The sequence below is a fragment of the Phyllobates terribilis genome, unplaced genomic scaffold (genome assembly GCF_046119375.1).
Source record: "Phyllobates terribilis strain yellow unplaced genomic scaffold, ASM4611937v1 Scaffold_4__5_contigs__length_816908805, whole genome shotgun sequence".
Classification (NCBI taxonomy): domain Eukaryota; kingdom Metazoa; phylum Chordata; class Amphibia; order Anura; family Dendrobatidae; genus Phyllobates; species Phyllobates terribilis.
In genome coordinates this window covers 630,921,267-630,948,615 of record NW_027362764.1, presented here as the reverse complement: position 1 = coordinate 630,948,615, position 27,349 = coordinate 630,921,267, and the positions used below count along the sequence as shown (strand labels likewise).

Sequence of the window (27,349 nt, the reverse complement as noted above, 5' to 3'; positions counted from 1 at the left end):
TTCCACTTTTGTTGTGGAGATTTTAGCTTGTAGAGTTTATATGTTAATTTCTTGTTCAACTAAGGGGGCATTGACATATATTTATCTCTGGGGGCGTTTACTTTTTCTCTTCCATGACAGTGACCAATCTTAAGCCAGAGGCATCATGCAGGGAAAAAAAAGGAAAACACCCCTAGAGAATGTCAGACCTGTTTTTTCTGAGTGAGACATGTAACACCTCTGCATCTACAGCTATACTCGTACAGCATTCTCAGCTCTGCTCTTCTCATAACACAGTGCTGTGAGATGAAAGCTGCAGATGCAGAGGTATTATAATGACGCACAGATTTGCTCAACTCCCATTTCCTTCTTGTAATCACAGTAGATACAGCAAGTAAGATCAGTGAGAAGAGCAGGGCTGTGTGTCATAACATGTTTCACGCATAGAAAGTTAGGTCTGACCTTCTCTGGGTCTACACCTGCATGATGCCTCCTGCTTATGATTGGTCATCAACATGTAGGGGACAAAGTCAATGCTCCCAGAGACAAATCTCTGCTAAAATAGTATCTAAGCTAATCTCTGCACAACGGAGATGAGAAACTAATAAATAAAAACTACATTATATTCAACCCTACAGTCATTATTGCATGATGTGGCCAGTTTAACATACTCAAACTGGTGAAAGGTCCTCTTTAAAGCTGCATGGAAATGTTGAGATTGTTGATGCTGAGTATATAGCCTGCGATTTCACATGTAACTGGTATGAAGAAAATGTTTTGAAGTAAATTGCCAATTTGTCAGACTCATTTCTTTAATCGAGCATTAGTTATGCAGTGTGAGTACAATGCAGCAGAGGATCCAATGGCTTTCGTGTTGCTTCCTCACCCACACAGTCCCTTAGGTCCCCGGTGAAGCCACCTGAATATAACTATCTAGAACATAAACAATGTCTGCGCATAATTCAGAGCCCTAATTCCCAGTGAATCTCCTAACATGCAAAATAGCAACAATTAAAAACATTGAGCAGGAACCAGAGATCAGTATTCAGGAAGCATTGTTATAGGCAATCACATCCATAAGGATATGCTATAAACTTCTCTCCACTGGAACTTTCTGCAGCAGGGCATCATTCACACATCTGTGTAACATGTCATGTGCTGTCCGTTTTTTTCTCGGACAGCACAAAAACCCATAGAATTTCATAGATCCATACAGACATAAGTTTTAAAAACCAGAACATTTCCAATTCTCATCCATTTTAAGGCTCATACTCTGCCATTAAAGTCTATGGGGATCTGTATAAAACAGATAAAACACTGAAGACAGACTGTGTACTTCTATGTTTCACTAGTTTTTAAGTGATTCCTTGGTAAGAGTCAATGGATAAAACACTGTAATTTCACCACTACTCGTTAGGTATAAAAAAGAAATGCTCTATATCTGATATAGATGTAATTTAGCCTTAAAGGGGATCTGTCACCCGGTCTTTTATGTAATCTGAGAGCAGTATAATGTAGAGGTAGAGCCTGATTACAATGATGTATCACTTACTGGGCTGTTTGCTATCATTTTGATAGAATTCCTGTTTACTCTGCTATAGATGTAGCAGAGCTATGAAATAGGAGCTCTGTATAACCCCATCCACACCACTGATTGGCAGCTTCCTCTGTAGACTATACATTGTCAGCAAGCTGCCATTCAGTGGTCAGGGCTGGTTTATTCAGATTTGCTGGTCTGGCTTGAATGCAAGACCTAGTCCAGAAGGGATAATCTCCTCCTGATAAAACACTGATTGCATTGAAGCTGCTGAAGAAGTGAAACATCTCAGGAATCAGGCTCTCTGCCCCTACATTATGCTGCTCTCAGATGAAATAGCAAAAATCTGCTGCCAGATTCCCTTTAAGCATCTTCTAAGTCAATAATAGCAATATGATTGAATTGAGTGTGTAATTACTGAAGGTCAGTGTTATATGTATTGTCCACGATATTTATTATCTGGTGCCTAGTGGTAAATGAAATATTCATCATCTTTGCCCTGGTAGCTAGTGATACATTATGGGCTCAATTTATTAAGGTGTTTATGTCAGAATTCTGATGTAAAACTCTTTTCACTTTAGTTGCATAAATTTTACCAGAAATGTACTCCAGTCATTGACTGGAGTAACATTTCTAGCAGTGCTGCATAGCACTTGTAAGATGCGACTAATTGGTCAAGTGGCTTGCTCCTCTTAATGAATTAAGTGCATCTTACTCCTGCACGCTCCTTCATGAAGACTTAGTCTACAATGCAGTCTAAATGAATCAGACCCTATATCTCCATTTTAATGGTAGTTGAAGAAACATGGAGGGTTCATGGAGAGAAAGCAAGATATGACATATTGAAGTTCAATATGCCCGTTCCTACTTACGTTCACTTCTGCCATCAGTATGACAGCCGAGAGACCCCTATATACATTAGTGTTCTAGGATATAAGCCACAAATGGTAATGTATAGCTTTCCATTCAAATAATTATGTACGCATTACCCGAAAGAACGTTCATTTTTTTCATTTTTATGGGGGACTTGGGATTTAAAACACTCCCCCATCAACCAGTTGACTGACAGTAATTTTTAAATATATTTTAATATGTTGTAGCCTCTGTTCAATAGTGTTGATTGGTGGGGGTCGGGTTCTAAGACCCTATCGACTGCTCATACCAAAGGGCATCTTCGAGAGTGAGCAATGTGGTGTACGGGCTCAGTGGAAAATCTACACCACTGTTCTTGTGCTTAATGAAAAGAAACTGGACCCAGTGGGCTTCAGCCCCCAGCTTTGTGCGATTGGTGGATATCTCTGGGCTGCCCCCATCAAATAACATTACTGAAGAGAGGCTGAAAAATATAAAAAAAAATCTTTAAAAATACAGATAACACAATGGGTGTGGGGAGCAGTGAATATTCATTTTCTTTAGCAGCGAGGACAGTGTAGGCTGCGGCAGGCGACTCCTGCCTCCTGCGCCCCGCTCCTCCACCGCTACCGCTCCCCCCACACAATATACACTGCTCAAAAAAATAAAGGGAACACTTAAACAACAGAATATAACTCCAAGTGAATCAAACTTCTGTGAAATCAAACTGTCCACTTAGGAAGCAACACTGATTGACAATCAATTTCACATCCTGTTGTGCAAATGGAATAGACAATAGATGGAAATTATTGGCAATTATCAAGACACCCTCAATAAAGGAGTGGTTCTGCAGGTGGGGACCACAGAGCACATCTCAATACCAATGCTTTCTGGCTGTTGTTTTGGTCACTTTTGAATGTTGGTTGTGCTTTCACACTCGTGGTAGCATGAGATGGACTCTACAACCCACAGAAGTTGCTCAGGTAGTGCAGCTCATCCAGGATGGCACATCAATGCGAGCTGTGGCAAGAAGGTTTGCTGTGTCTGTCAGCGTAGTGTCCAGAGGCTGGAGGCGCTACCAGGAGACAAGCCAGTACACCGGGAGACATGAAGGGGGCCATAGGAGGGCAACAACCCAGCAGCAGGACCGCTACCTCTGCCTTTGTGCAAGGGGGAACAGGAGGAGCACGGCCAGAGCCCTGCAAAATGACCTCCAGCAGGCCACAAATGTGCATGAGTCTGCACAAACGGTTAGAAACCGTCTCCATGAGGGTGGTATGAGGGCCCGACGTCCACAGATGGGGGTTGTGCTCACAGCCCAACACCGTGCAGGATGCAGGACGCTTGGCATTTGCCACAGAACACCAGGATTGGCAAAGTCTCCACTGGCACCCTGTGCTCTTGACAGATGAAAGCAGGTTCACACTGAGCACATGTGACAGATGTGACAGAGTCTGGAGATGCAGTGGAGAGCCATCTGCTGCCTGCAACATCCTTCAGCATGACCGGTTTGGCAATGGGTCAGTAATGGTGTGAGGTGGCATTTTTTTGGAGGGCCGCACAGCCCTCGATGTGCTCGCCAGAGGTAGCCGGACTACCATTAGTTACAGAGATGAGATCCTCAGACCCCTTGTGATACCATATGTTGGTGCGGTTGGCCCTGGGTTCCTCCTAATGCAGGACAATGCCAGACCTCATGTGGCTGGAGTGTGTCAGCAGTTCCTGCAAGATGAAGGCTTTGAAGCTATGGACTGACCCCAACCTTTCCCCTGACCTGAATCCGATTGAGTACATCTGGGACATCATGTCTCGCTCCATCCACCAGTTGGCGGATTCTTTGGTCCAGGTCTGGGAGGAGATCCCATAGGAGACCATCCGCAACCTCATCAGGAGCATGACCAGGCGTTGTACGGAGGTCATACAGGCACGTGGAGGCCACACACAATACTGAGCCTCATTTTGACTTGTTTTAAGGACATTACATCAAAGTTGGATCAGCCTGTAGTGTGTTTTTCCACTTTAATTTTGGGGGTAACTCCAAATCCAGGCCTCCATTTGTTATAAATTTGATTTCCATTGATGATTTTTGTGTGATTTTGTTGTCAGCACATTCAACTTTGTACAGAACAAAGTATTCAATGAGAATATTCCATTCATTCAGACCTAGGATGTGTTATTTGAGTGTTCCCTTTTTTTTTGAGCAGTGTATATATATATATATATATATATATATATATATACCCCCCAGCAACGTTCGGACTATAAGACGCACCCCCATTTTCCTCCAAAATTTTGGAGGAAAAAAGTGCATCTTATAGTCCAAAAAATACTGTAGATAGTATCTCCACCGCATCAAGGTCATACACAGAAACAACAAAGAATATATAAATCCTTGACAATTCAGTACATTGCAGTTTAAGTAGAACAAGTTCTTCATTCTTGTTTTTCATTAATTTTGATTAATTTTGGTTTCATTGTAAAGAATTCTGTACATGTAAAGTCATCCCTGATGATGGTAATATCAAGAGAAATGCTGCAAAACTGAATAATTAATTATGTTTTAGACTTAGATATGCTCTTCATATTTATTTAACATGTTGTATTATAATACAGTATAACTTTGTCTTATTTGCTTCTGATTACTGCTAACATACAGTAGACTTAAATCCAAATGAGTTTCCATTTTTTGGACATGACAGCAATGAATAAGCTCCATCTACCGTAATAAACTGACAGAGCTGGTGTGCCAAATCATAATGTGTGTGGCTAAGTAGAGGATCAATTGAGTGAAACTACTGCAATAAAGACAGTCTTCAATGTGGTAAAGAAAATCACTTTGTGTGAAATGTTACCAATGTTCTAGTAAGAAGAGATCTGATTAACAGACTGAAAAATCTGTAACCGTGTAATGTGTATTTTATAGCCTATAAATAACTGGTAAAAGAATTGCTGATAATTTCTGTTTGTTAAAGACTGAAGAGCTGCATCTAGAAGACTGTAAATGGGTGGATGATGCTTCACATGGGAATAGTGTCCTCCTTTAAGGCTGTGTGCCCACGATTCGAATTTAATGTGTTTCAGCGGTGGTATTTCCGCCGCTGAAACACATTAAAATCGCTTGTTAAGATGTCTGCCATGTTTGCCAATGATAATTCGCATGTGCTGTGCATGCTACAGAAATTTCCGCTGCAGATTATCATTGTGGAAAAATCCGCAGCACAACCATTTATTGTACGATTTTGTATAGAAATCGCCGCCATTGACTTACATTGAACCGCATTACATCATGCAGATGTTATGCGGTTCAATGCGCAGATGGTACCCGGGTCTGCAGAAGAGGTGACGTCATTTAGTCAGCTGATGGTCACGCGACCTCTGACGTCAGCGGTCAGGTGATGGTTGCGTGACCATCAGCTGACTAAATGACGTCACCGCAGGTCCTGGCAGAACACCGCGGGCCGCCGAGGAGAGAGGACACCGCCGGGAGCAGACTGGGAGCAGCCGGAGAGGTGACTATGAATGTTTTTTTTTATTTTTTACTTTATAATTCTTCTTTTTCTTTACTATAGGTGCAGTATTTTAAGCAGAAATCTCGGTCACACAATATAAACCCATGCCGTTTGGTTCGAGTTCCATGTGATTTTTTTTCTTGTACCCATTGACTTGCATTAGCGAGTCTCGTCTGACATACGAGGACAATCACAGCATGCTGCGATTTTTTTTCTCAGTCCGATCTGAGCTGAGAAAAAAATCGCAGATGAGCAGAGACTCATAGAATAATATTAGTCAGAGTGCAATCCGATTTTTTTATCGAATTGCACTCATCCATTTTTCTTGCAGATGAGTATGAGCCCTAACCCTGATCCTACAATGAACAGCGCATCTCAAGCTGCAGGCTCTTGTTGGTATGGTAGACGAGCAATCATGTCATTGTATTTCTCCAACCTGCACAGGGATTTCAGTATCTCCCAGGTTGTAGGCTCAACCATATTTCTTGTTGTATACAATAAGTAAATCATTTCACAAAATCCTCATTTGAAAGTGCAACCCCCGTCTCATTTATAAATGCCATGACTTACCCCAATATTATCTACATTTTTACTGCTTTATTAAAGGAGTATTCTCAAGTTATTAAATTGCTTTAGTTCGTTATACAGCATAAAAATAATCAAGTTTGCAACTGACTTGTTTTTTCAATCTGGTATCGTACTCCTACAATGAGAGATTTTATCTTTCATAGTGTACAGCTGATTTCAATGGAGCTCAGCCACTAGTACCTGCCCAGACCCTTGGTGAGTGTCTGCAGTAGTTAAATTCTAGGCAAGGGGTTAACTCCTAATATCCCAGCCACCTCTTTACAGCCCATTCATTTCTATACAACAGTTATCTGCTCAGCTCTATCCTCTTCCCTCTCAGCTGCTGACTAGCTGCTGTTATAAATCTTGCAAAATCACCAGCCTGTCTGTCAGGTCTCCTAGTCACAGTTGAGCTAGCTTTTGCTATCCTGAACTCTATGCTTATTCAAATGCACTGTAATCTCTATATGTTAATACAGTGATAACAGTGATAACTCCAGAACAAACCACTAATAGCTGAATGTGTTATAGCAGAACTTGTGCTGAGCTTTATAGTTCTACTAATACTAAAGCTCTGCTACTCACCTGACTTGTCACTCAATGAGGAGAGCTCCACCCTGCCAGAAACCAGGAAGTGAGGAGATTGTAAGAAGACCGCGTAGCTCTGAGCTTCTCGAGAGACAGCTTGAAAATACCCCTTTAACAATGTTTGCATCCCAATGGTCAAAATGCTTTATTTCAGCTAACCCCCCAAAAAATAAAACATATTTGGGAGTAAAGACACTCCTCTATTCTTTTGATGAGGAAAACAGGATATGCTATTTCAGGATATCTTTTCCTATGAACAGTATATTTAGTGGTGGGACAACCTGATTCATATTCTATAAAACCTTTCATTCATTCATTTATGTTCCATTTCAGTATAACTGATAAACAAACATTTTAATTCAAAAACCTATGCAGTACTACATACAGAATTACATTAAAAAATCTCTAAATGGTACACAATTTCAGCCATCTCACACTAGGCAACTGTAGTCAGTTTTTGTTCACACACCTGCAAACCTTCGATGGCTAGTCTGAGGATTGATGGGGTAAGCTTGGAGGCTTGCTTGAAGGAAAAATTGCTCCAGTCTATGATTAAAATGAAGCCATTGATTTGAAGCTCTTGGTCCTCTATTAGAACTTCTAGCGAAAGGAGAATGGCACGCATGATGTCCACAAAGGAGTTCCTTAAAGAAAATAAATAATAATTAACGAGTAACTCATATAAGGCTTATCTTAAGAAAATGTATCATATAAACTGAAATTGCATGCAATGATTACAAGAAACATTTATGTCAGTTTTATCCAAGAGGGAAACTTTATTGGAAAGAAGCTTCTAGGAGTATGTGCACACAAAGTCTTTTTTCAAGAGGCTAAAAATGTCTGTTTTTCAAGCAAATAGAAAGAGAACTTGAACCCTAGTGCTACCTATTGGATATAGCAATCCTGCTAGTCAATAGCAACCCTTTAAAAGGGAACCTGTCACCAGTTTTGATCTATATGAACTAAAACTATCCCCTTATTCAGCGCCACTGCTTCATTCTATAAATGCTTATATAACCCCTTGACTGCCCTTGTTTAACCACCAAAAAACCTAATTTTTTTAACTGGAAAACACTTCAGGAATCGCTGCATTTCTCTGAAGTTTTGTAAATCTTTTTTTAGCATTTTTTGGACATTTTCTGAGTGCTTTTTTATGTTATTTCAGCATTTTTAGGGCACCTTTTGTACTTGCATTTTACAAACTTTTATTTTACTTCATTCAACAATGAAGAAACTGCAAATGTTTTTTGAAGCCTAGGCATCTTCTGGGCTTTCTTTTGAGCCTTCCCATTGACTTGTTTGGGAAAGTATAAACATCTGCAAAGTGGAAAACGTCGGAAGACTTGTCAGGTCACTTCACTGTCTAATCCAATTGGAGTAATTATCAATATAAAATATAGCTTTCATTAATCTCATTAAAAATGTGAGAACACACAATAATTGTTAATTAAAAATAATTCTAACTACAAAACTTTCAGGCGTAAATCAGTAGGAAGGGATGAGAAATGGATATTTCAGATTGCGTACTAATGTATTTATATCTAATAGTATAATTAGAAAAGACCATATAGCAATCTATACAAATTATTAAATTGATGGTAACTAGCTCTACCGATAGCACTTAGGCTAATAATTTTGCCCACAGAACGATAGCGGAGCCAAAATAAGAAGGCAATCCAATTAGCTAGATGACTAAAGGATTGCCTTATGGGCCAGATTCTTTGGGCATTGTGCTAGATAGCATTAGCTATCAAAATAGGAAGGGTGACTTGTCAGTGGTGACAAGTGAATTGATAGGTCAATCTTTTAGTCGTCTAGCAAATTAGATATGGTATTGCCTTCTTATTTTTTGGAGTCGTGCTCCCATCACACCCTCATCCAACTCCAGCTCCACCAATCGGAGGCGTGACTCCACAGCTCATCTAATTCATGATGAGCTTTTGCGTTCCTTACACCAGAAATCTTACTCCAGGATTTGTAGTGAGGCACACGCCAATTGTCAGACGCTCTTGATTCATTGAGGCGTGAGCATTTTATTGAATCAGGAGCCTCTCACTCCAACAGGACCCCTCATTAAGACTGGCGTTTTTAACACAGAGGTTGAAGAATTGGGCCATAGTTTTAAGAAAAGATGCTCCAATATTTTGTTTTGTTCAGTGATAACACAATTATGGTCTGAAACAAACATGCCAGGAGAGCTGAAAGGTCATTTTTAATAGGGCATGAAGACAGAAAATCCCTGATGCTTCAACACCTTCAACGCAAATTTAAGGATGTCTTCTAGGGCAGGGATCAAACCGAACACATCATTTCCCTCATAAGTGAAAATCTAACGTACATGTACAATATTCCTACAGGCTTTAATTGGCAATCATACATTAAAAGATCATAGGTTTAGCTTGGATACTTTGCGGTCCTCCAGCTCTAACTGCATATATCTGGAACTATTTCAAATGGTCTAGTTGAACGATCACTCTGTGAATTATGTGTTGACTCAGCTTAAAACTGCGATTTTGTTAAATGACAGTGTCATTTAGGAATGTTTCTAGAAAGAGGGAGGAGCCTGTGGTATCTTCCAAATTTTTGGGAACGGTATGTTTTAGTTCCCTGTGCCGCTGGGAAAAATAATTGGACTCTAAAGATTGTACAAAACCCTTCCAGAAAGCAATAAATACAAAAATTGATGTATAGAAAAGCTGAATTCTTTTATCTATAGTGACTTCACAACAGGGGCGGACACAGGCAGAACAGGGCCTCTGTACAGAAACAATTTAGAGGTCCTCTGCAATATTACACAATTCCACATTTTGTTGCACAATTCCACTTGCTTTGGAGGTAGAACAGGTTTCACCAATGGTATATCCACACCTGCTACACCATATACAATATAACATTTTCCCAGAATGGCAGAACTTGAGTGGTGAGGGATAACGAAGCCCAGCAGCTAGAGTACAGTTTCGGATAAAAAATATTCCAAATCTTATTTTGATGCATGTAGCTTTAGGGTTGAGTTTTCCTTTTGTACATTTTTTGGAGGGTGTGGGGGGAGTATGAATTTTTATCCAAATACTTTAAGCATCAGAAATAAATTGTAGCTTAAACTTTTGTACCCTCTGAGAGGTCTTGACAAGCAAAATAAAAAAAACCTGTGAAATACAGAGAAAAACATTAATCTTTAGAATGCTTAATTTCAAAACCTAACATTTTGCTCTGGACTTAGAGACAAGAATGAGGAATGGCCAAGAATAGGTTAAATCTTTAGCAATGATATAACATTTTCTGATGACATCTTGTTATACTTTGAAGTGTCTCATGGGCCACTTGTATGGAAGTTCCGAGCTATAACAACAGACATTGATTGTGTCTGAAGCCGATTCTATATAACTAGTCCTTACAGAAATGTCCACTAATTGATTTTTCAATCAGGAACACAATGTTGCAAATAATAGAAAAGAGAATACACATCAGCTCTTTTCATGGTCAATAAAATATCACACGGAACTTATATATCTACTCTATGTCATGTTAGAGAACTTTGCAATTTGCTGTGACATTTAAATCACCCTGGACTTTAATACATTAAAATGTGTCATAATCAATGCTACCTAACAATATCTTTGTGTTAAAATATAAAAAAAATTACTGAAGTCTTGTAATATTTGTAATGTTCTACTGAAATATTTTAAATTTCAATTAGATACAAATAAGTCTTTGGCATCACGCACACGGACACGTGGCACATGGAAATGCCTGAAGCTGCACAGTTGGTTTGCAGTCCATATACTACAAACTGCGTCGGGCATTTTTTTTTCCCAAGTATTCATATGAAATCTTACAGAAAAAAAACCTACTCATGAAATTTGAACTGTATAGGCAGTGGAGATTTTATATTTTCCCCTAAAGTAGTTTGAACAAATTTTTTTCTGATTTTAAATCAAATTTTCCGTTTCATTAATTAGCAGCGCCACGCTGATGACCATAAATAGTACAATGTGTTTATGATATGCATTGATTACGCCTCTCTCACACCCAGTGGTGTAACTTGAAACTTCTGGACCCCAATGTAAAATCTCCAATGGGACCACGAAGTAACACAGGTCTTTAATAGGCATAGTCTTTTCATATGGCACAAAGGGACCTTTGGGGCTCCCTAGTTTGCAGGGCCCATGTGCGGTTGCAACCCCTGCACCTCTTGTTATTATGCCCCTCAAACCACCTTTATCTGGGACTCCAAGATTACACCTTATGGAGCTCATGGAGAGCAGGAGTGTCAGGAGCATAAACTAATCATTGCATTTCATGAACACATTGGAGTCCCATACCCAAAAGTAATAGTGACGTGGGCACTACCTGTATATGGATTGGGTACTAATTAAAACATGTGTAAAACAAATGCAATAAAAAAATCCTTACCCCTGAGAAAGCCAACTCTATAGCGATACGCATGGGATTCTCATTTCCATATAATTCTTCTCCTATGAGCTAATTTACCTGGGTGACTATGTACATGGCACTTTATTGCACATAGCTTTTGCTTGCTTTCTTTTATGTTTTTTTGATACTGCATTATTTACTATCTGTACATGTGAATGCACCTTTCTTCTTTGCTGAATACTACTGAGCATCATTTTAGGGGTAGTGTCCATTTTATACCCATCTCAGATATCCACTACATTTACATGGCTCAATAGGTTATCGTGCCGGTTGTATGCGTTGTATCCCAGTGCCAATTTTTGACCTAGGAAACAAGTTCTGTCATAATGTGCGCATTTTGAAATGTTTTTATTTGTCTTGCTTAGGCTTAGATTTACATTGTTTAATTTAGGAATTGCAACCGATCTTTTGGACATTGGAGTCTTAATCACAATGGGCAGAACAAAGTGCACAGGAAACACTAAAATCATGACATCCCCAAACTCATAGTTTCTAGAGCTATTAAATGGATTTTCCTAAAAGACGTGAAAAGGTTAAAAACATTACCTTCTGTAAATAATGAATTCAAGAAAATAAAAAAATAGAGAAAACAAGTTCAATCTGAAAAGTAGCTGACACATAGAGCGTATCGAAATGCAAACTAAATATGTGCTCTGCTGTTTCCGTCAGTGCTTTAGACTATGAATGGAGTGGCAGGGTGCATGTATGACCACTGCTCCATTCAAGCTCTATCCAGCTGTTGTCTTGTGGCTGGAGGGAACAGATGACAGTGTTCTTTGGTGGGATCCAATGGTCGAAACCCCAAGATCTAGAAGTGGATGGTTGATAAATTCTTCTTGCTCAAATACCATTTTAACAGTTGTTGAAAATTCAATATTTACCATATCTCTACTGTAAAGGGATCCTGTCATGTTAAAAAATGCTATTAACCTGCAGATATGGGGTTAATCTGCAGATTAATAGCGTTCTGAAACTGCCCGGTGTCCACACTCAGGGCTGGTTTTAGGCAAAGTGGGGTCCTAAATGCTCACATATTGCATCATCACACTCAAACATTTCGGTTGTATTTACATCACTCAGTTTAGACCATTAAATGAGCCTGATCGACAATATTGAAGTCGTTCGTTTACGGGCTGACGAAGAATGATGGGGACAGAACAATCACTAATAGGTCAGTGTGTTGCCAAACAGTATCACGTTATCACCAGCACTCTGCAGTTTATACTGTGCGATGTGCTGCTGAGAATATTTATTTTTGTTCCACTATAAACAATCCAATCATCTGATAAATTAGCAACAATTTGCTCATTCGTTGGGTAATTGCTGACATGTTTACATCTATTATTACTATTATTTATTTTTACAGCACAATTGATTACATGGTGCTATAAGCAACAAGAGGATACATACAAGATACAAATCTAAAATACGGTGAACAAGTTAACAATGATAGATAGGTGAAGAAAGAAGAGGGCCCTGCCTTTGCAGGCTTGCATTCAACAAGATAATGGGGAAGGAGACAGTAGAGTTGAGGGTTGCGGCACCTTTGGTGGTGGTGGTGAGGTGGACACAGGGTCATTGCAGGCTGTAAGCTTTCTTGAAGAGGTGGGTTTCCAAGTTCCGTTTGAAGGTTCCGAGTGTGGCGGATAATCGAATTCCTGAGAATGGGGGACACTCAGGAGTAGTACTGGAGGCGACTGGGTGAGGAATATATTAGTGTGAAGGAGAGAAAAAGGTCTTGGGATAACTAGAGATTGCATGTTGGAAAATATTGGGGGATTAGTTTGCAGATATAAGGAGGAGACAGATTATGGACGGCTTTGTAGGTCAGGGTTAGCAGTTTCAATTGAAAATGTTGGAGAATTGGAAGCCAGGGAAGGGATTCACAGAGGGGAGAAACAGAGGAGTAGCATGGAAAGAGGTAGATTAGTTGTTCAGCAGAGTTAAGGACGAACTGGACAGATGTGAGAGTGTTAGCAGGGAGGGCACAGAGGAGGATATTGCAGTAGTCAAGGTGGGAGATGATGAGGGCATGCACTTACATTTTAGTAGATTCAGGGTTGAGGAAAGGATGGATTCTGGAAATATTTTTGAGTTTGAGACGGCAGGAGGTGGTAAGAGCTTGGATGTGCAGTTTGAAGGACAGGGCAGAGTGACGAGTTACTCCGAGGCAGCGGAATTGCGGTACTGCAGAGAGCGTGGTGTTGTTAACTGTGATAGATAGATCAGGTAGCGAGGTTAAGTGAGATGGAGAAAAGATGATGAGCTCTGTTTTGTCCACATTGAGTTTTAGGAAGTGAGAGGAACCTATGAACTCTCGGCTGTGCTGTTTGTATTTCTACATATGTGTGTAACATACGGTGTGTATGTAGCATCCACATTTATAAACAAACATAGCACACACATATGTATACACACACATAGCACACATGCATGTATACACAGATACACAGAGCACATACACATACAGTGAAGGAAATAATTATTTGATCCCTTGCTGTTTCTGTAAGTTTGCCCACTGACAAAGACATGAACAGTCTATAATTTTAATGGTATGTTAATTTTAACATTGAGAGATAGAATATCTCCAAAAAATCAAGAAAATGACATTGTATAAATTAGATTTTTGTTTTTGCATTTTTCAGTGAGAAATAAGTATTCGATCCCTCTGGCAAACAACACTTAATACTTGGTGGCAAAACCCTTGTTGGCAAGCACAGCAGTCAGACGTTTTTTGTAGTTGATGATGAGGGTTGCGCTCATGTCTGGAGGAATTTTGGTCCACTCCTCTTTGCAGATCATCTCTAAATCATTACGATTTTGAGGCTGTCGCTTGGCAACTCAGAGCTTCAACTCCCTCCATAAGTTTTCTATGGGATTAAGGTCTGGAGACTGGCTAGGCCACTCCATGACCTTAATGTGCTTCTTTTTGAGCCACTCCTTTGTTGCCTTGGCTGTATGTTTTGGGTCATTGTCTTGCTGGAAGACCCAGCCACGACCCATTTTTAATGTCCTGGTGGAAGGAAGGAGGTTGTCACTCAGGATTTTACGGTACATGGCTCCATCCATTCTCCCATTGATGGAGTAGTCCTGTCCCCTTAGCAGAGAAACACCCCCAAAATATAATGTTTCCACCTCCATGCTTGACAGTGGGGGCGGTGTTCTTTGGGTCATTGGCAGCATTTCTCTTCCTCAAAACACGGCGAGTTGAGTTAATGCCAAAGAGCTCAATTTCTGTCTCATCTGACCACAGCACCTTCTCCCAATAACTCACAGAATCATCCAGGTGTTCATTGGCAAACTTCAGACGGGCCTGCACATGTGCCTTCTTGAGCAGGGGGACCTTGCGGGCACTGCAGGATTTTAATCCCTTAAGGCGTAATGTGTTACCAATGGTTTTCTTGGTGACTGTGGTCCCAGCTGCCTTGAGATCATTAACAAGTTCCCCCGTGTAGTTTTAGGCTGATCTCTCACCTGCCTCATGATCAAGGACACCCCACAAGGTGAGATTTTGTATGGTGCCCCAGATCGATGTTGATTGACAGTAATTTTATATTTCTTCCATTTTCTTACTATTGCACCAACAGTTGTCTCCTTCTCATCCAATATGATTTTCTTGATTTTATTTTTTGGATATTCTATCTCTCAATGTTAAAATTAACCTACCCTTAAAATTATAAACTGTTCATGTCTTTGTCTGTGGACAAACTTACAAAAACAGCAAGGAATCAAATAATTATTTCCTTCACTGTATATATACACAGAGCATATACACACGTATGCAGAGTACATACACATACAGTCATGGTTCAAAGTGTTTACACCCTAGAAATTGGTCCAAAAAGTGAAGTATTCTCCCAGAAAATTATTGCAATTACACGTTTTGTTGTGCACGTTTATTTCCTTTGTGTGTATTGGAACAACACAAAACAACAGAGAAAAAAAAAGGCAAATTGGACATAATTTCACACAATATCCTAAAAATGGGCCAGACAATATTGTTGGCATCTGTCTAAAATTGTGGGTAAACAGCTTTGTTTCAAGTATATGATGCTCTTTCAAATTCACCTGTGGCAAGTGACAGGTGTGGGCAATATGAAAATCACACCTGAAACCAGATAAAAAGGGGATAAGTTGACTCAATCTTTGCATTGTGTTACTGTGTGTGCCACACTAAGCATGGAGAACAGAAAGGGGAGATGAGAACAGTCTGAGGGCTTGAGAACCAAAATTGTTGAAAAATATTAACAATCTCAAGGTCACAAATCCATCTCCAGAGAACTTGATGGTCCTTTGTTCACAGTGTGCATCAATGTCAGCACAAACTATCCATCGACATTTGAATTAAATTAAATGCTATGGCAGGAGACCCAGGTGGACCCCACTGCTGACACAAAGACATTAAAAAGCTAGACAGCAGTTTGCTAAAATGTATGTGAGTAAAGCCCCCGTCTCACATAGCGAGATCGCTAGCGAGATCGCTGCTGTGTCACGGTTTTGGTGATGCAACAGCGACCTCACCAGCGATGTCGCTATGTGTGACACTTTGCAGCGATCAGGCCCCTGCTGTGAGGTCGCTGATCGCTGCAGACTGTCCTGGACCTTTTTTTGGTCGTTGCCCTCCCGCTGGTCAGCACACATCGCTGTGTGTGACCAGTGGGAGCAGCGATCAGGCTGGTAACCATGATAAACATCGGGTTACTAGGGGCACACGCGCACCTAGTAACCCGCTGTTTATCATGGTTACGAGCCTGCTAAAGTGAGCGGTAACCTCCCGCTCACCGTAGCAGAGTGGTAACCATGATAAACAGCGGGTTACTAGGTGCGCGTGTGCCCCTAGTAACCCGATGTTTACCATGGTTACCAGCCTGCTCCTGCTTCAGCAGGCTGGTAACCAGGAGCAGGACATCGTGGAAAGATTCTTTCCACGATGTCGCTGCTCCCCTGATCGTTGGTGAGCCTGCCTGTTTGACAGCTCACCAGCGACCACACAGTGACGCAGCAACGATCCCTGACAGGTCGTATCGTTGTCGGGAGCGCTGCAGCGTCGCTAAGTGTGACGGGGCCTTAAGCCAAAGTCCTTCTAGGAAAGCTTATTGTGGACAGATGAGTGCAAGATAGAGCTTTTTGTTAAAGCACATCATTCTACTGTTTACCGAAAACAGATTGAGGCCTACAAAGAACACACAGTACCTAAAGTCAAATATGGTGGAGGTTCAAAAATGTTTTGAGGTTGTTTTGCTGCACCCTTCAAATTTGAGAGACCTGGAGAATTTTGCAAAAGAAGAATGGTTCAAAATTCCAGTTGAGAGGTGTAAGAAGCTCGTTGATAGTTATAGGAAGTGAGTGATAGCAGTTATTTATTCCAAAGGGTGTGCGACCAAATATTAAGCTTGAGGATGCCAAAAATTTTGTCCAACCCATTTTTGGGGTTTTGTGTGAAACTATGTCCAATTTGTCTTTTTTTCTATGTTTTTTTTTGTGTTGTTCAAATACACACAAGGGAAATAAACGTGTTTGACAAAATATGTGTCATTGCAATAATTTTCTTGGAGAAATACTTCATTTTCTGGAACAATTTCAATGGTGCCAACACTTTTGGCCATGACTGTATCTGTCTTCACATATACATACAGTGGTGTGAAAAAGTGTTTGTCCCCTTCCTGATTTCTTATTCTTTTGCATGTTTGTCATACTTAAATGTTTCAGATCACCAAACAAATTTAAATATTAGACAAAGACAATACAAGTAAACACAAAATGCAGTTTTTTAAATTTAAAGGTCTTTATTATTAAGGAAAAAAGAAATCCAAACCTACAGGGCCCTGTGGTAAAAAGTGATTGCCCCCCCCCCACCTTAAAATATAAATTAACTGTGGTTTATCAGATATTTGGGAAGCTGAGTTCAATTTCCCTAGCCACACACAGGCCTGATTTCTGCCACACCTGTTCTCAATCAAGAAATTACTTAAATAGGACCTGCCTGACAGAGTGAAGTAGATCAAAAGTACCTCAAAATCTAGACATCATGCTGCGATCCAAAGAAATTCAGGAACAAATGAGAAACAAAGTAATTGATATCTATCAGTCTTGAAAATGTTATAAAACCATTTCTAGAGCTTTGGGACTCCAGCAACCACAGTGAGAGCCATTATCCACAAATGGCAAAAACATGGAACAGTGGTGAACCTTCCCAGGAGTGTCTGCCAGCCAAAATTACCCCAAGAGCGCAGCGATGACTCATCCAAGAGGTCACAAAAGACCCACAACAACATCCAAAATAACTGCAGGCCTCACTTGCCTTAGATAAGGTCAGTGTAAATTACTTTACCATAAGAAAAAGACTGGGCAAATATGGCATGCATGGCAGAGTTCCAAGACAAAAACTACTGCTAAGCAAAAAAACCATAAAGGCTCGTCTCAGTTTTACCAGAAAACATCTTGATGATCGCCAAGACTTTTGGGAGAATACTTTGAAACACATGAAATCTGAATAGCATCACTGCTGCAGAAAAATAGAAATAAATGAGAAATCTTAGCGCATAAATTGGCCAATTCATGTGTACCCGGTAGCCACGGCAAGGCATCTCTGAAAAATACCAGGACCCTATCAATGTGAACTCCTCTCTAAGTGACTATGTCTGCTTACATAGAAACAGAAAAAAATGGCCGGCACTTCCAAAGCAAGAAATAGGTGTGAACAGGTGCTTGTTAGGAGCAGCTACCTCCATATATAACTAACAAACAAAGCAGCACACTGTAACGCTAAGTATACGAACATGAAACACACCGTTTTTTTCTGTTTCTATGTATAGGCTTTGACTGAGCACTCCGCCTTTATGCCATAGGCAATTTTAACTACAGCAGGATCTTGTTATCCCACACGCAAGTGACTCGCCCCCTGGGCCGTGGGGCACTCGGGACCGGGCTTCAGGGCAATGCTTGGAGTAGTAGTGGCGACCCGGTCCCGTGGCTCAGGGTGGTCAGACCAGTGGTAGTCTACTACGTGCTTTGCAATGTCCGACTACGCCACCCGTGGATTGCGGCTATTATGAACCGCCGCTGCAAGGCAGTCCCCTGAGGCTGATGGTGCGTGCAGCTGAGATCGTATAACTCCCCACGGGAAGAGTGTAGCCCCAGGGCAGTGTATTAGATGGTGGGGGTGATGGTGCAGGGAGTCCCAGTACCGTTAGTGCTGGCGAAGTAAGAAGCACAAAGACAACGTGTTGCAGTCCTGGGTCTTTTACTCACAGTTCGTATACTCCAAGCCACTTCTGTACAGGTAGTGACTGCCCAAGCCGTGCTGCGTCCACCAGGTGAGGGGCTCGGTCAACCCCCAGGCAACTCCGGAGCATGGCACAGGACTCCCTTCTATCCTTCCTCTGGCTCGTGCCCCACCAGTGACCAAGCTTTTGTCCAGCTGCCGCGGATCTCTGCAGGTAAACGTGGGCCCCGTTTCCCGCTATCCTATATGGTGCCTTCCTAGCAAGGTTTAGCAGGGGGTCGCACCAAGTGATGATCACGACCTCCGGTTCTTGGCTGAGGATTATTTGCCTCCACCAACTTGGGATCCGGTACCCTTTTCTTGCCTGACCCGTCACCCGTAATCTCCTGGGTCCTTAGGGTCCCTTCTGCCTTCTTGTTTCTGAGCCCTTCTGTTTCTCTGTCACTCCTCCTCCTTTCCTGTTCCTGCTTCTCCTCCTTCCCTCGGCCTCTTCTCCAGGCCTACTTCTCCTTCTCCTCCCAGGCTCCGGCCTTCACCCTAGGCCTGCCTTTGAGCAGAGCTCCTACAGAGCCTCCGCTCCCTGTCTTCTCCTCTCACTGTACTTCTCCCAGAACTAAGATGGTGCCCACCTTTTATACCTCCCCTCTAGTGTGAGCTCAGGTGACCAGCACCCAATGAGCTCCTACCTATGCTCAGAAACCGTCCCCTTCTGCTCCTACATCACTGGGTTTTCCTCCCCCCTCCCCACTCCAGCCAGGGACATAGTCTGTCGTGCCTGCATTACTGTATAAATGGGAGCACCGTTGAGCTGTCCCCCGGAAATGGGGTGTGTGTGATGCATGCAGCTAACTGAGCCCTGGTCCATACTCCATCCTTACCCGGGAGTGGAATACCACACCTCTGGTTGAGGTGCAATACCCCTGTAGCGGCCGAACCCTCGGGGAGCTACACAAGCAGACATAGTCACTTAGAGAGGAGTTCATATTGAAATGTTCTTGGTATTTTTGAGAGACGCCTTGCCGTGGCTACCGGGTACACATGAATTGGCCAATTTATGCGCTAAGATTTCTAATTTATTTATATTTTTCTGCAGCAGTGATGCTATTCAGATTTCGTGTGTTTCATGTTCGTATACTTAGCATTACAGTGTGCTGGTTTGTTTGTTAGTTGTATATGGAGGTAGCTGCTCCTGGTGGCCACCACTCACCACAGGTTTCCTAAAGTGCCCACCCTCTATGGGCTGTCCTCACACACAATTAACCCTTTACTGTCATATATGTCTGCAATCCTGCTAGTAGACTTGCACTATCAACTGTGCCGGGGACAGTGGCATCTTGTGGCTGGTTACCGATAATACAGCCCACAAGGAATTATACCAGAAACAAGCTTTATACACACTCTATGCTTGATGATGGCACTAAGTTTCCCCTCTATTCTACTGGCTGGATCATCACAGCTAACCCCTTAACTGGACCTACCTAACTGCAGCTCAGAGAGATCTAACTATGGGAATGACACGCCCACCTGGGCCGTGGGGTACTCGGCAGCCGGGCCTCTGGTTGCTGGGGGATATCACGGTAGCCGGCCCGGTCCGTGACCCAGGGCGGTCAGTAAAGGGGGAATATTTATAAGGGATTTTAAGTGTTCGTGACGCCACCTGTGGAATGCGGCTAAGGGGTGCTGCCGAAGCGGAGCAGTCCTCTGGAGCTGGTGTTACGGCAGCAGGGATGGTGTGGCTCTCCACAGTTAGAGCTAGCTCCAGGGCAGCGTGGGGTGTAATGGATGGTGGTGCAGGGGAGAGACGGCAGGACGGTCCCAGGGGAAAGACGGATACTCACACGGGGGTAAGCTTCAGTACCTTTACTGGTAATGATGCAGGCACGGTCCAGGGTACTCCGGACGAAGGGCACACTTTTGGACTCTCCCCAGTGAGCGGGTATAGGGCCTCCTGATCCGTGGCTTTCCTCGCTAAGCTTCTGACCTGCCTGGAGTTAGGCCTAGCTTGGTTACTGTCTCTCTTTGCACTTGCTGACCTGGTGGTAGGGCTTTCTCTTGGAGATCACTCTCCCTGGATGCTGGGGCCTCCGTGACTCCTAGCCCTGGCACTGTAGTCAGCGTTTGGTAAACCTGGGACCTGTAGTCCTCCAGGGGTTCCGGTGGTCCCTACTGAGTATAAAGGGTCCCTGTAGGCACGGACCTGGTGTCCGGTATATATTTCGGGGTGAGCCTGGTATGCTCCTCTGCCCCCTTGCTGCTTCTTCCTTCTCCTCTTGCCTTCGGCCACCCTCGGGGCCCTCACTAGGCTTCAGTGCGTGCTGTAGGCCTCAACTTGCCTCACACAGCAGCCTGCGTGCTGCTCTCTCACTGAGCACACTAAACTCTAAACTCTAACTGAGCTGCCTGGCTCCACCCTCCCTTTATATATCCCTATAAGGGCTCCCTCTGCTGGTTTGAGGTGGTAGGGTGGAGGTGTGTGAATGTGTGAGGCCTCTTGTGGAGAAGTCCATCCATGCAGCCTTCTGGGTTCTGTGGCACCAATGCGCAGCAGGGTGCCACAGGAACATTCTACTTTAACTCTTTCAGTGCCAAAGGAAGGCTATGTCCTTCCCCACTACTACACGTTGCTGTGACTTCCTTTCCTGTCTCTGTACTCATAAAGATAGTAGTAATTTTCTTTAGCACCGTTCTGAACACCGTTCTTGACTCTCAGTCGCTGCACACTCCCCACTTGTGCCCAATTATTCCACAATACTTCTTATCTCCTTCAAAATCTCTCCATAAAACTAAGGGGGACTAGTATCTTGTGCAAAAATGCTCCAGTAACTCCTTCCCACCTGGGCTGACACTAGCTGTTAACTCTATCACAGCCTAACAACCTGCTGCAGAGCACAGTATATGTAAAATCACTTTTAAAACAGTAGATCCACACAATAACATCAGAGAAGTCTTCAGAGAAGGTGTTTGGGCAACTTCTCCAACTTTACAAAATCATCTACTTAAATTAAGTTAAATTTGAATCATTAAGCACCATCCTGGTGTTTCAAAATCCGTATGATAATACTTCCTGTCTTGTGTTGTTATGGGGTCACTGGGGAGGTCACTAGTGGAAATGCTGAACTTAATGCCTTGTAAGTCTTGCCTGATAACTGTCTACACATTTGGGAATTAAGGAGGTACCCTAACCCTACATTTTATGGATGATTATTTTTTTAGTTTGTTAGTAAACCCATCATGACCAGCCGAAAAATGACACCTGCAGGGAGCTCTCATGATGCTATTATATGGTTAGTATAAGGATATTAACCCCTTCACCCTCGGGCAATTTTCAGTTTTTTTTATTTTAGATTTTTCTGTCAAGGGGGCTTGCTTTTTGTGGGACTAGTTGTACTTTTGAATGACACCATTCATTCTACCACATACTGTACTGGAAAATGGGGAAAAAAATCCAAGTGCGTTAAAATTGAAAAAAAGTGCAATTCCGCAATTGTTTTTTGAGTTTTTTATTTACCATGTTCACTATACGGTAAAATTGACCTTGTAATATGATTCTCCAGGTAACTGCGAGTACGCAGATACCAAACATGTATCGTTTTTTTTAATTTAAGAGGTGAAAAAAATTCTGAAATTTGTAAAAAAAAATTTAGCTTTTGTTGCCTCTTTCCGAGACCCATAATGTTTTCATTTTTCAGGATATGGTGCTGTGTGAGGGCTTATTTTTTGCACCCTGAGCTGAAGTTTTTACTGATACCTTTTTGGGGCAGATACAATGTTTTGATCTCCTCTTATTGCAGTTTTTTGCAATGTTGCAGCGGCCAAAAATACGTAATTCTACTGTTTTCATTTTTTCTCTTATTAAGCTGTTTACCAATCAGATTAATTTGCTTTATATTTTGATAGATCAGAATGTAGCGATACCAAATATGTGTATTTTTTTTAATTGTTTTAATGCTATTATCACTATAGGTCCTGCTGTAGAGGCTGGGTCCCCAAGGGGGTGGGAACCCTGGGCAATTGCTCAGTTTCCTCCCCCTAATGCTGGACCTGCCCACACTGAGAGTCCCCATACCAGAAGGAAATTAACTTTATTCCTCCTGGTAGCCTCGGGCTTTCAGTCATAATGGTGGCCAGCGCAGCTTCAGTCACCGCTCAGTACATATTGATCAGCGGCTGTAACTGCGCCCCCAGCACTGACTGACAGTCGGTTCTAATGCCAGCTAAATTACCATTTTATATTGTGGTTGAAAATGACTGCCCCTGTAGTCCAATAGATGTTGTTGGTAAACATCTACTACTTTGGTGCTTTCTATGTGCTCAGTTTTGCCAGGAAAAAAAATGTCCTCTGTTCAAATATCTTCAAAGGAAAATCTTGAAAAGACTGAAATTTCTTAGATTTGAATTGGATTTCAGTAGCTAATTTAGGATTTCATAAACCTCACTAAGATGCAGAGCTGCCATAGAAATTGCCAAAGAACAAACCCCAATATCATATTGATAAACTTTCTTTGGGATAGGTCATCATGGACAGATTGGTGATATCCATGAAGTATCTTAAAGGAGTTGTCCACTGTCCTCGCCTTCTTACGAATGAACATGAAGAGGAAGTCAGAGATCAGCAGCAGCCCGGACTTCCTCTTCATGTTTCATTTGTACAAAGATGGGGACAGTGATGCCAGCGCTGATTGGGTGCCTGGCTCATGTGTCACAACAACCGCACGGAAGCCCCGGGACCGCGAGTGCTGACACTGCTGGAACAACGCCGGCATGGGAGGTGAGTATAGGCTTTTCTATTTTATCGGGGCCAAACATTTAGATCAAGAAGGGGTTATCCTAGTAGTGGACAACCCCTATAAGTCAGCAACTATTATAAGCCTGAAAACCCCCATTAGTCTGCACTATTAAATCATATTTTAATATAGAAGCCTTTCATAGCTGTGTTGTGTTGATTGATGATGCTACTGTCATTGGTTACCATGACAGAGAGGGGCCAGATAATCACGGCATCTGGTTTCATGAACTCCTGCACTGCTTAGAACTACTTCTCCATTTTTTGATAACTATTTATTCTATTTTTTGTCAGTATGATGAAAAAGTCATATTTTTTCAAAGTTTTTTTTTTTAATGGTGCTCACCATATGGGTTAAATATTAGGACGGCTTTATAGATTGGTTCATATAAGATGCGCCAATTCCGATTATGTGTACTTTTTTGTTTACTTTTTTAGTGTCAGTAAGGGACCATTACAACAGGTTGTCAACTATGGCTTACAGCTGACACCTGCTGATGATTTTGATGATTCTTCATGTGGGCGTGATACCATATTTTGCACGAGCGACGTCATTGCCGCTCATGAAAATCTTGTGCTTGCGAGCCGCTGATTCCGGCAGCGTCACTTCGTCTCTGAAGCCAGTCTTCCCGGCCTCAGAGGTGTGCACTGCTCTTGTCCGGAAGTTTAGAAGATAGCTTCCAGTCATGCGCAGTGCACCTCTGAAGCCAGGAAGCATAAACCTGGCTTCAGAGACGCAGTGACGCTGCCGGAATGAGCAGCACGCATGCACAAGATTTGCATGAGTGGCGATGATGCCGCTCGTGTTATATTATCACGCCCACCGGGGCGTGATAACATGGAAAGAGGGCTGACTAGTCTGGGGCAACTAACGCCTCATCAACTAGTCAAAGCCCTCATTAGCATAGCAAACAAGGATTTATAAATGCTTTTTTATACCTTGTTTTCACTCAATAACGTCATACAGGGATGGTTAGGCGGGGAATTTGATCATACATAGGTGAATGCTGCTGGGTTGGAGGGCATGGGGGACCTGACAGGTTCCCTTTAAAGATCTTTGGGTGTTATGCTAGTGTAGCACCCTGAGGATTCGGCTGCTACAGGGGTATTGCACCTCAACCCAGAGGTGTGATATTCCACTCCCGGGTAAGGATGGAGTGTGGATCTGAGCTCGGTAGGCTGCATGCACTACACACATCCCATTTCCGGGGAGCAGACCGACGGTACTCCCACTTAGAAATGTGCAGGTACGATCGAGTCTGTTCCTGGCTGGAGTGGGAGGGGGGTGGTACATCCCAAGTAGTGTAGGGGCAGATAGGGGGAGCAGCCTGGAGAAGAGTATCGGAGGAGCTTACCCGGAGATGGCGAGAAAGCAGAGCAGCACCGACCCATTGGTCAGGAGCCTGCTGGAAACAACGACCCCACTAGGACTAGTGGAGGTCCTAGCACAGCTCCCCCGAGACCGGGAGTGTGCACAGACCGCTCTGGAGGGCCTCGCAAGGAGGATGGCCCGGGTGCAGCGAGAGACGTTGGCGGAGTGGAGCCGTGAGATGGCCCAGCAGACCGAGACCTGTCAGCGGAGCACGCCACCCGAGACGAGGAAACAGACCGCCTCTGAGGATGGCGCGGGAGGATTGAAGGCCGGAGACGGCGCCGAGAAGGGAGCCGAACGAGTGGAGGCAGGTAAAGGGGACGTCTATACCCCAAACCGGGAAACCGCGTACCTGCCCCAGCTCCCCGTCGCAGAGCCCGAAGTCTATCCTGCCGTGCCCGTCGCTGCAACGTCACCGCCGCAGACTAGGCCTCAAACGGGAGCCGCGACCCCTGTGACGTCACACGCCTCGACCCCGAGCGTGACCAAGCAGGAAGTACCACCAGACTGGTCGCAAGGCCTAGTACCCCCGGGCGCCGCAAAACCAACAGCGCCCCCTACCTCCGCGGAGCCCCCGGCCTGGTCGCAGGGCCAAGTAGCCCAGGGCGCCGCCGTCCTTACGGTGCCCTTTACCTTCCAGATACCCCAGGCCTGGCCGCAAGGCCCGGGCAACCCGGGCGCTAACACCACCGCGCCCATAAGACCAAGAGTGCCGCATCTGGGAGAGGACCTGTACGCCCAGCACACGTGCCCGGATGGGCAGCCATTTATATGGCCACCGGAGTTCCACCATCCCCGACTCCGGAGAGAGAGACCCCTGGATGAACCCCTGATCCCGGCTCCAAAGCCCGTTAAGAGGATCTCGCCCCCGCTAGCAGAAGCGCAGTTTGAGTGGGACCCCACCGGAGAAGACCTCATGGGGTTCACTCAAGAGACTCGGGCAGCTGCAGCGGAGCGTGCTGAGTGCTGCCGCCAACAGCTCGAGGACTTCGAGAGGGAGCGGAGAGAGAGGCGGGTCCGGGAACAGCAAGCTCAAGTAAGGAGCGCGGAGCAGAAGAGCCGGGCCAGGAGAGACCCCCGTGCAGCGCATAGTCCCCGCACCACCGGGACTGTGATAAAGTTTAACATGCAGCATGGGTGGGGCTTCATCCGAGACCACCGCACCCTAGGCGACGTCTTCGTGACGAGGAGAGACGTTGAGTCCCACCTACCGGAGGGACACAGAGGTCGTGACCTTTACATCAGGGACGAGGTCACCTTCACCCGGCACAAGTGTGCCAAAGGACCCTACGCCCTCCATGTGCATCGCCTGACGGAGGAAGAGCTGCGGTGTGAGGAGGAAGAACAAGAGGACCCGGACGGGTCTGAAACTAGAGTTAAAGGTAACCATAAAGCAAGAGCAGGAGGACGCCGTCGTTAAGTACAGCAGAGTACAAGCTGTATATAGTTGCCCGTCGGGGCACAGTGAACTGTTGCTAATATAGTCCCCGTTGGGACCAGCAAGTGTGAACTGTTACCCGTATTTCCTTAAATCCCACTGACCGAGGACTGAGAGCGGTCATCCCTTTCCTAAATACCTGGCCGAGGACTGAGAGCGGCCACATCCCTTGTAAATAGTTGCGCGTCCTAAAGCGCCCCCTACCGGTTTTATAGGAAAGCCACGAGTTCCAAAGACTGTCGCACTTTACCCGGTCACACGTTGCACAGTGACCGGAGGAGGAGCCAGAGGCGACGAGAATGTTTTATAAGAATGTTTTGCTGCTAATGTATGTTATTTTATATGTTTATACGATGTTGTTGATATGAAAAAAATTTGTATGTTTTGGTGTTGTTTATGTCTTACAGCCCGAGGACGTGCTGTGATTTACCAGGGGGGAATGTAGCACCCTGAGGATTCGGCTGCTACAGGGGTATTGCACCTCAACCCAGAGGTGTGATATTCCACTCCCGGGTAAGGATGGAGTGTGGATCTGAGCTCGGTAGGCTGCATGCACTACACACATCCCATTTCCGGGGAGCAGACCGACGGTACTCCCACTTAGAAATGTGCAGGTACGATCGAGTCTGTTCCTGGCTGGAGTGGGAGGGGGGTGGTACATCCCAAGTAGTGTAGGGGCAGATAGGGGGAGCAGCCTGGGTAAAGATAGGAGCTCATTGGGTGCTGGTCACCTGAGCTCACACATAGAGGGTGTATATAAGGTGAGCACCATCAAAGAACAGGGTCAGTCTGTGAGAAGTCAGAGGAAGAGGAGCAGAGCAGCCCCAGAGAGAGAGAGAGGAGAAAGCCAGAAAGACCCAGAGGGGGAAACAGAAAAGGAACTCTGAGAACCCAAAGTCCATCAGCGGGTGAAGAGTTGGCAAAAGGGTACCGGATCCCAAGCTGGTGGGGGCAAAAGCACACCCTAGCCAGAGACCGGAGGCCGTGGGCAGGGTCTGCCACGGCCACCCACCACATCCACCCCGAAGGCATACCACGTGGAGGGTCAGGGAACCCAAGGCCAAG

General features: G+C 43.9%; 1 protein-coding gene across 1 annotated transcript in view; it reads right to left on the bottom strand.

Annotated features, from left to right (window-relative positions):
- Positions 1-27,349, bottom strand: part of CLVS1 (clavesin 1) — a 137,881-nt gene that overhangs the window by 42,049 nt on the left and 68,483 nt on the right. Inside the window, exon 3 of the mRNA XM_073679341.1 lies at positions 7,502-7,676. Within this exon, the coding sequence (XP_073535442.1) occupies positions 7,502-7,676 (175 nt within the window). The remainder of the gene's footprint in view (positions 1-7,501; positions 7,677-27,349) is intronic.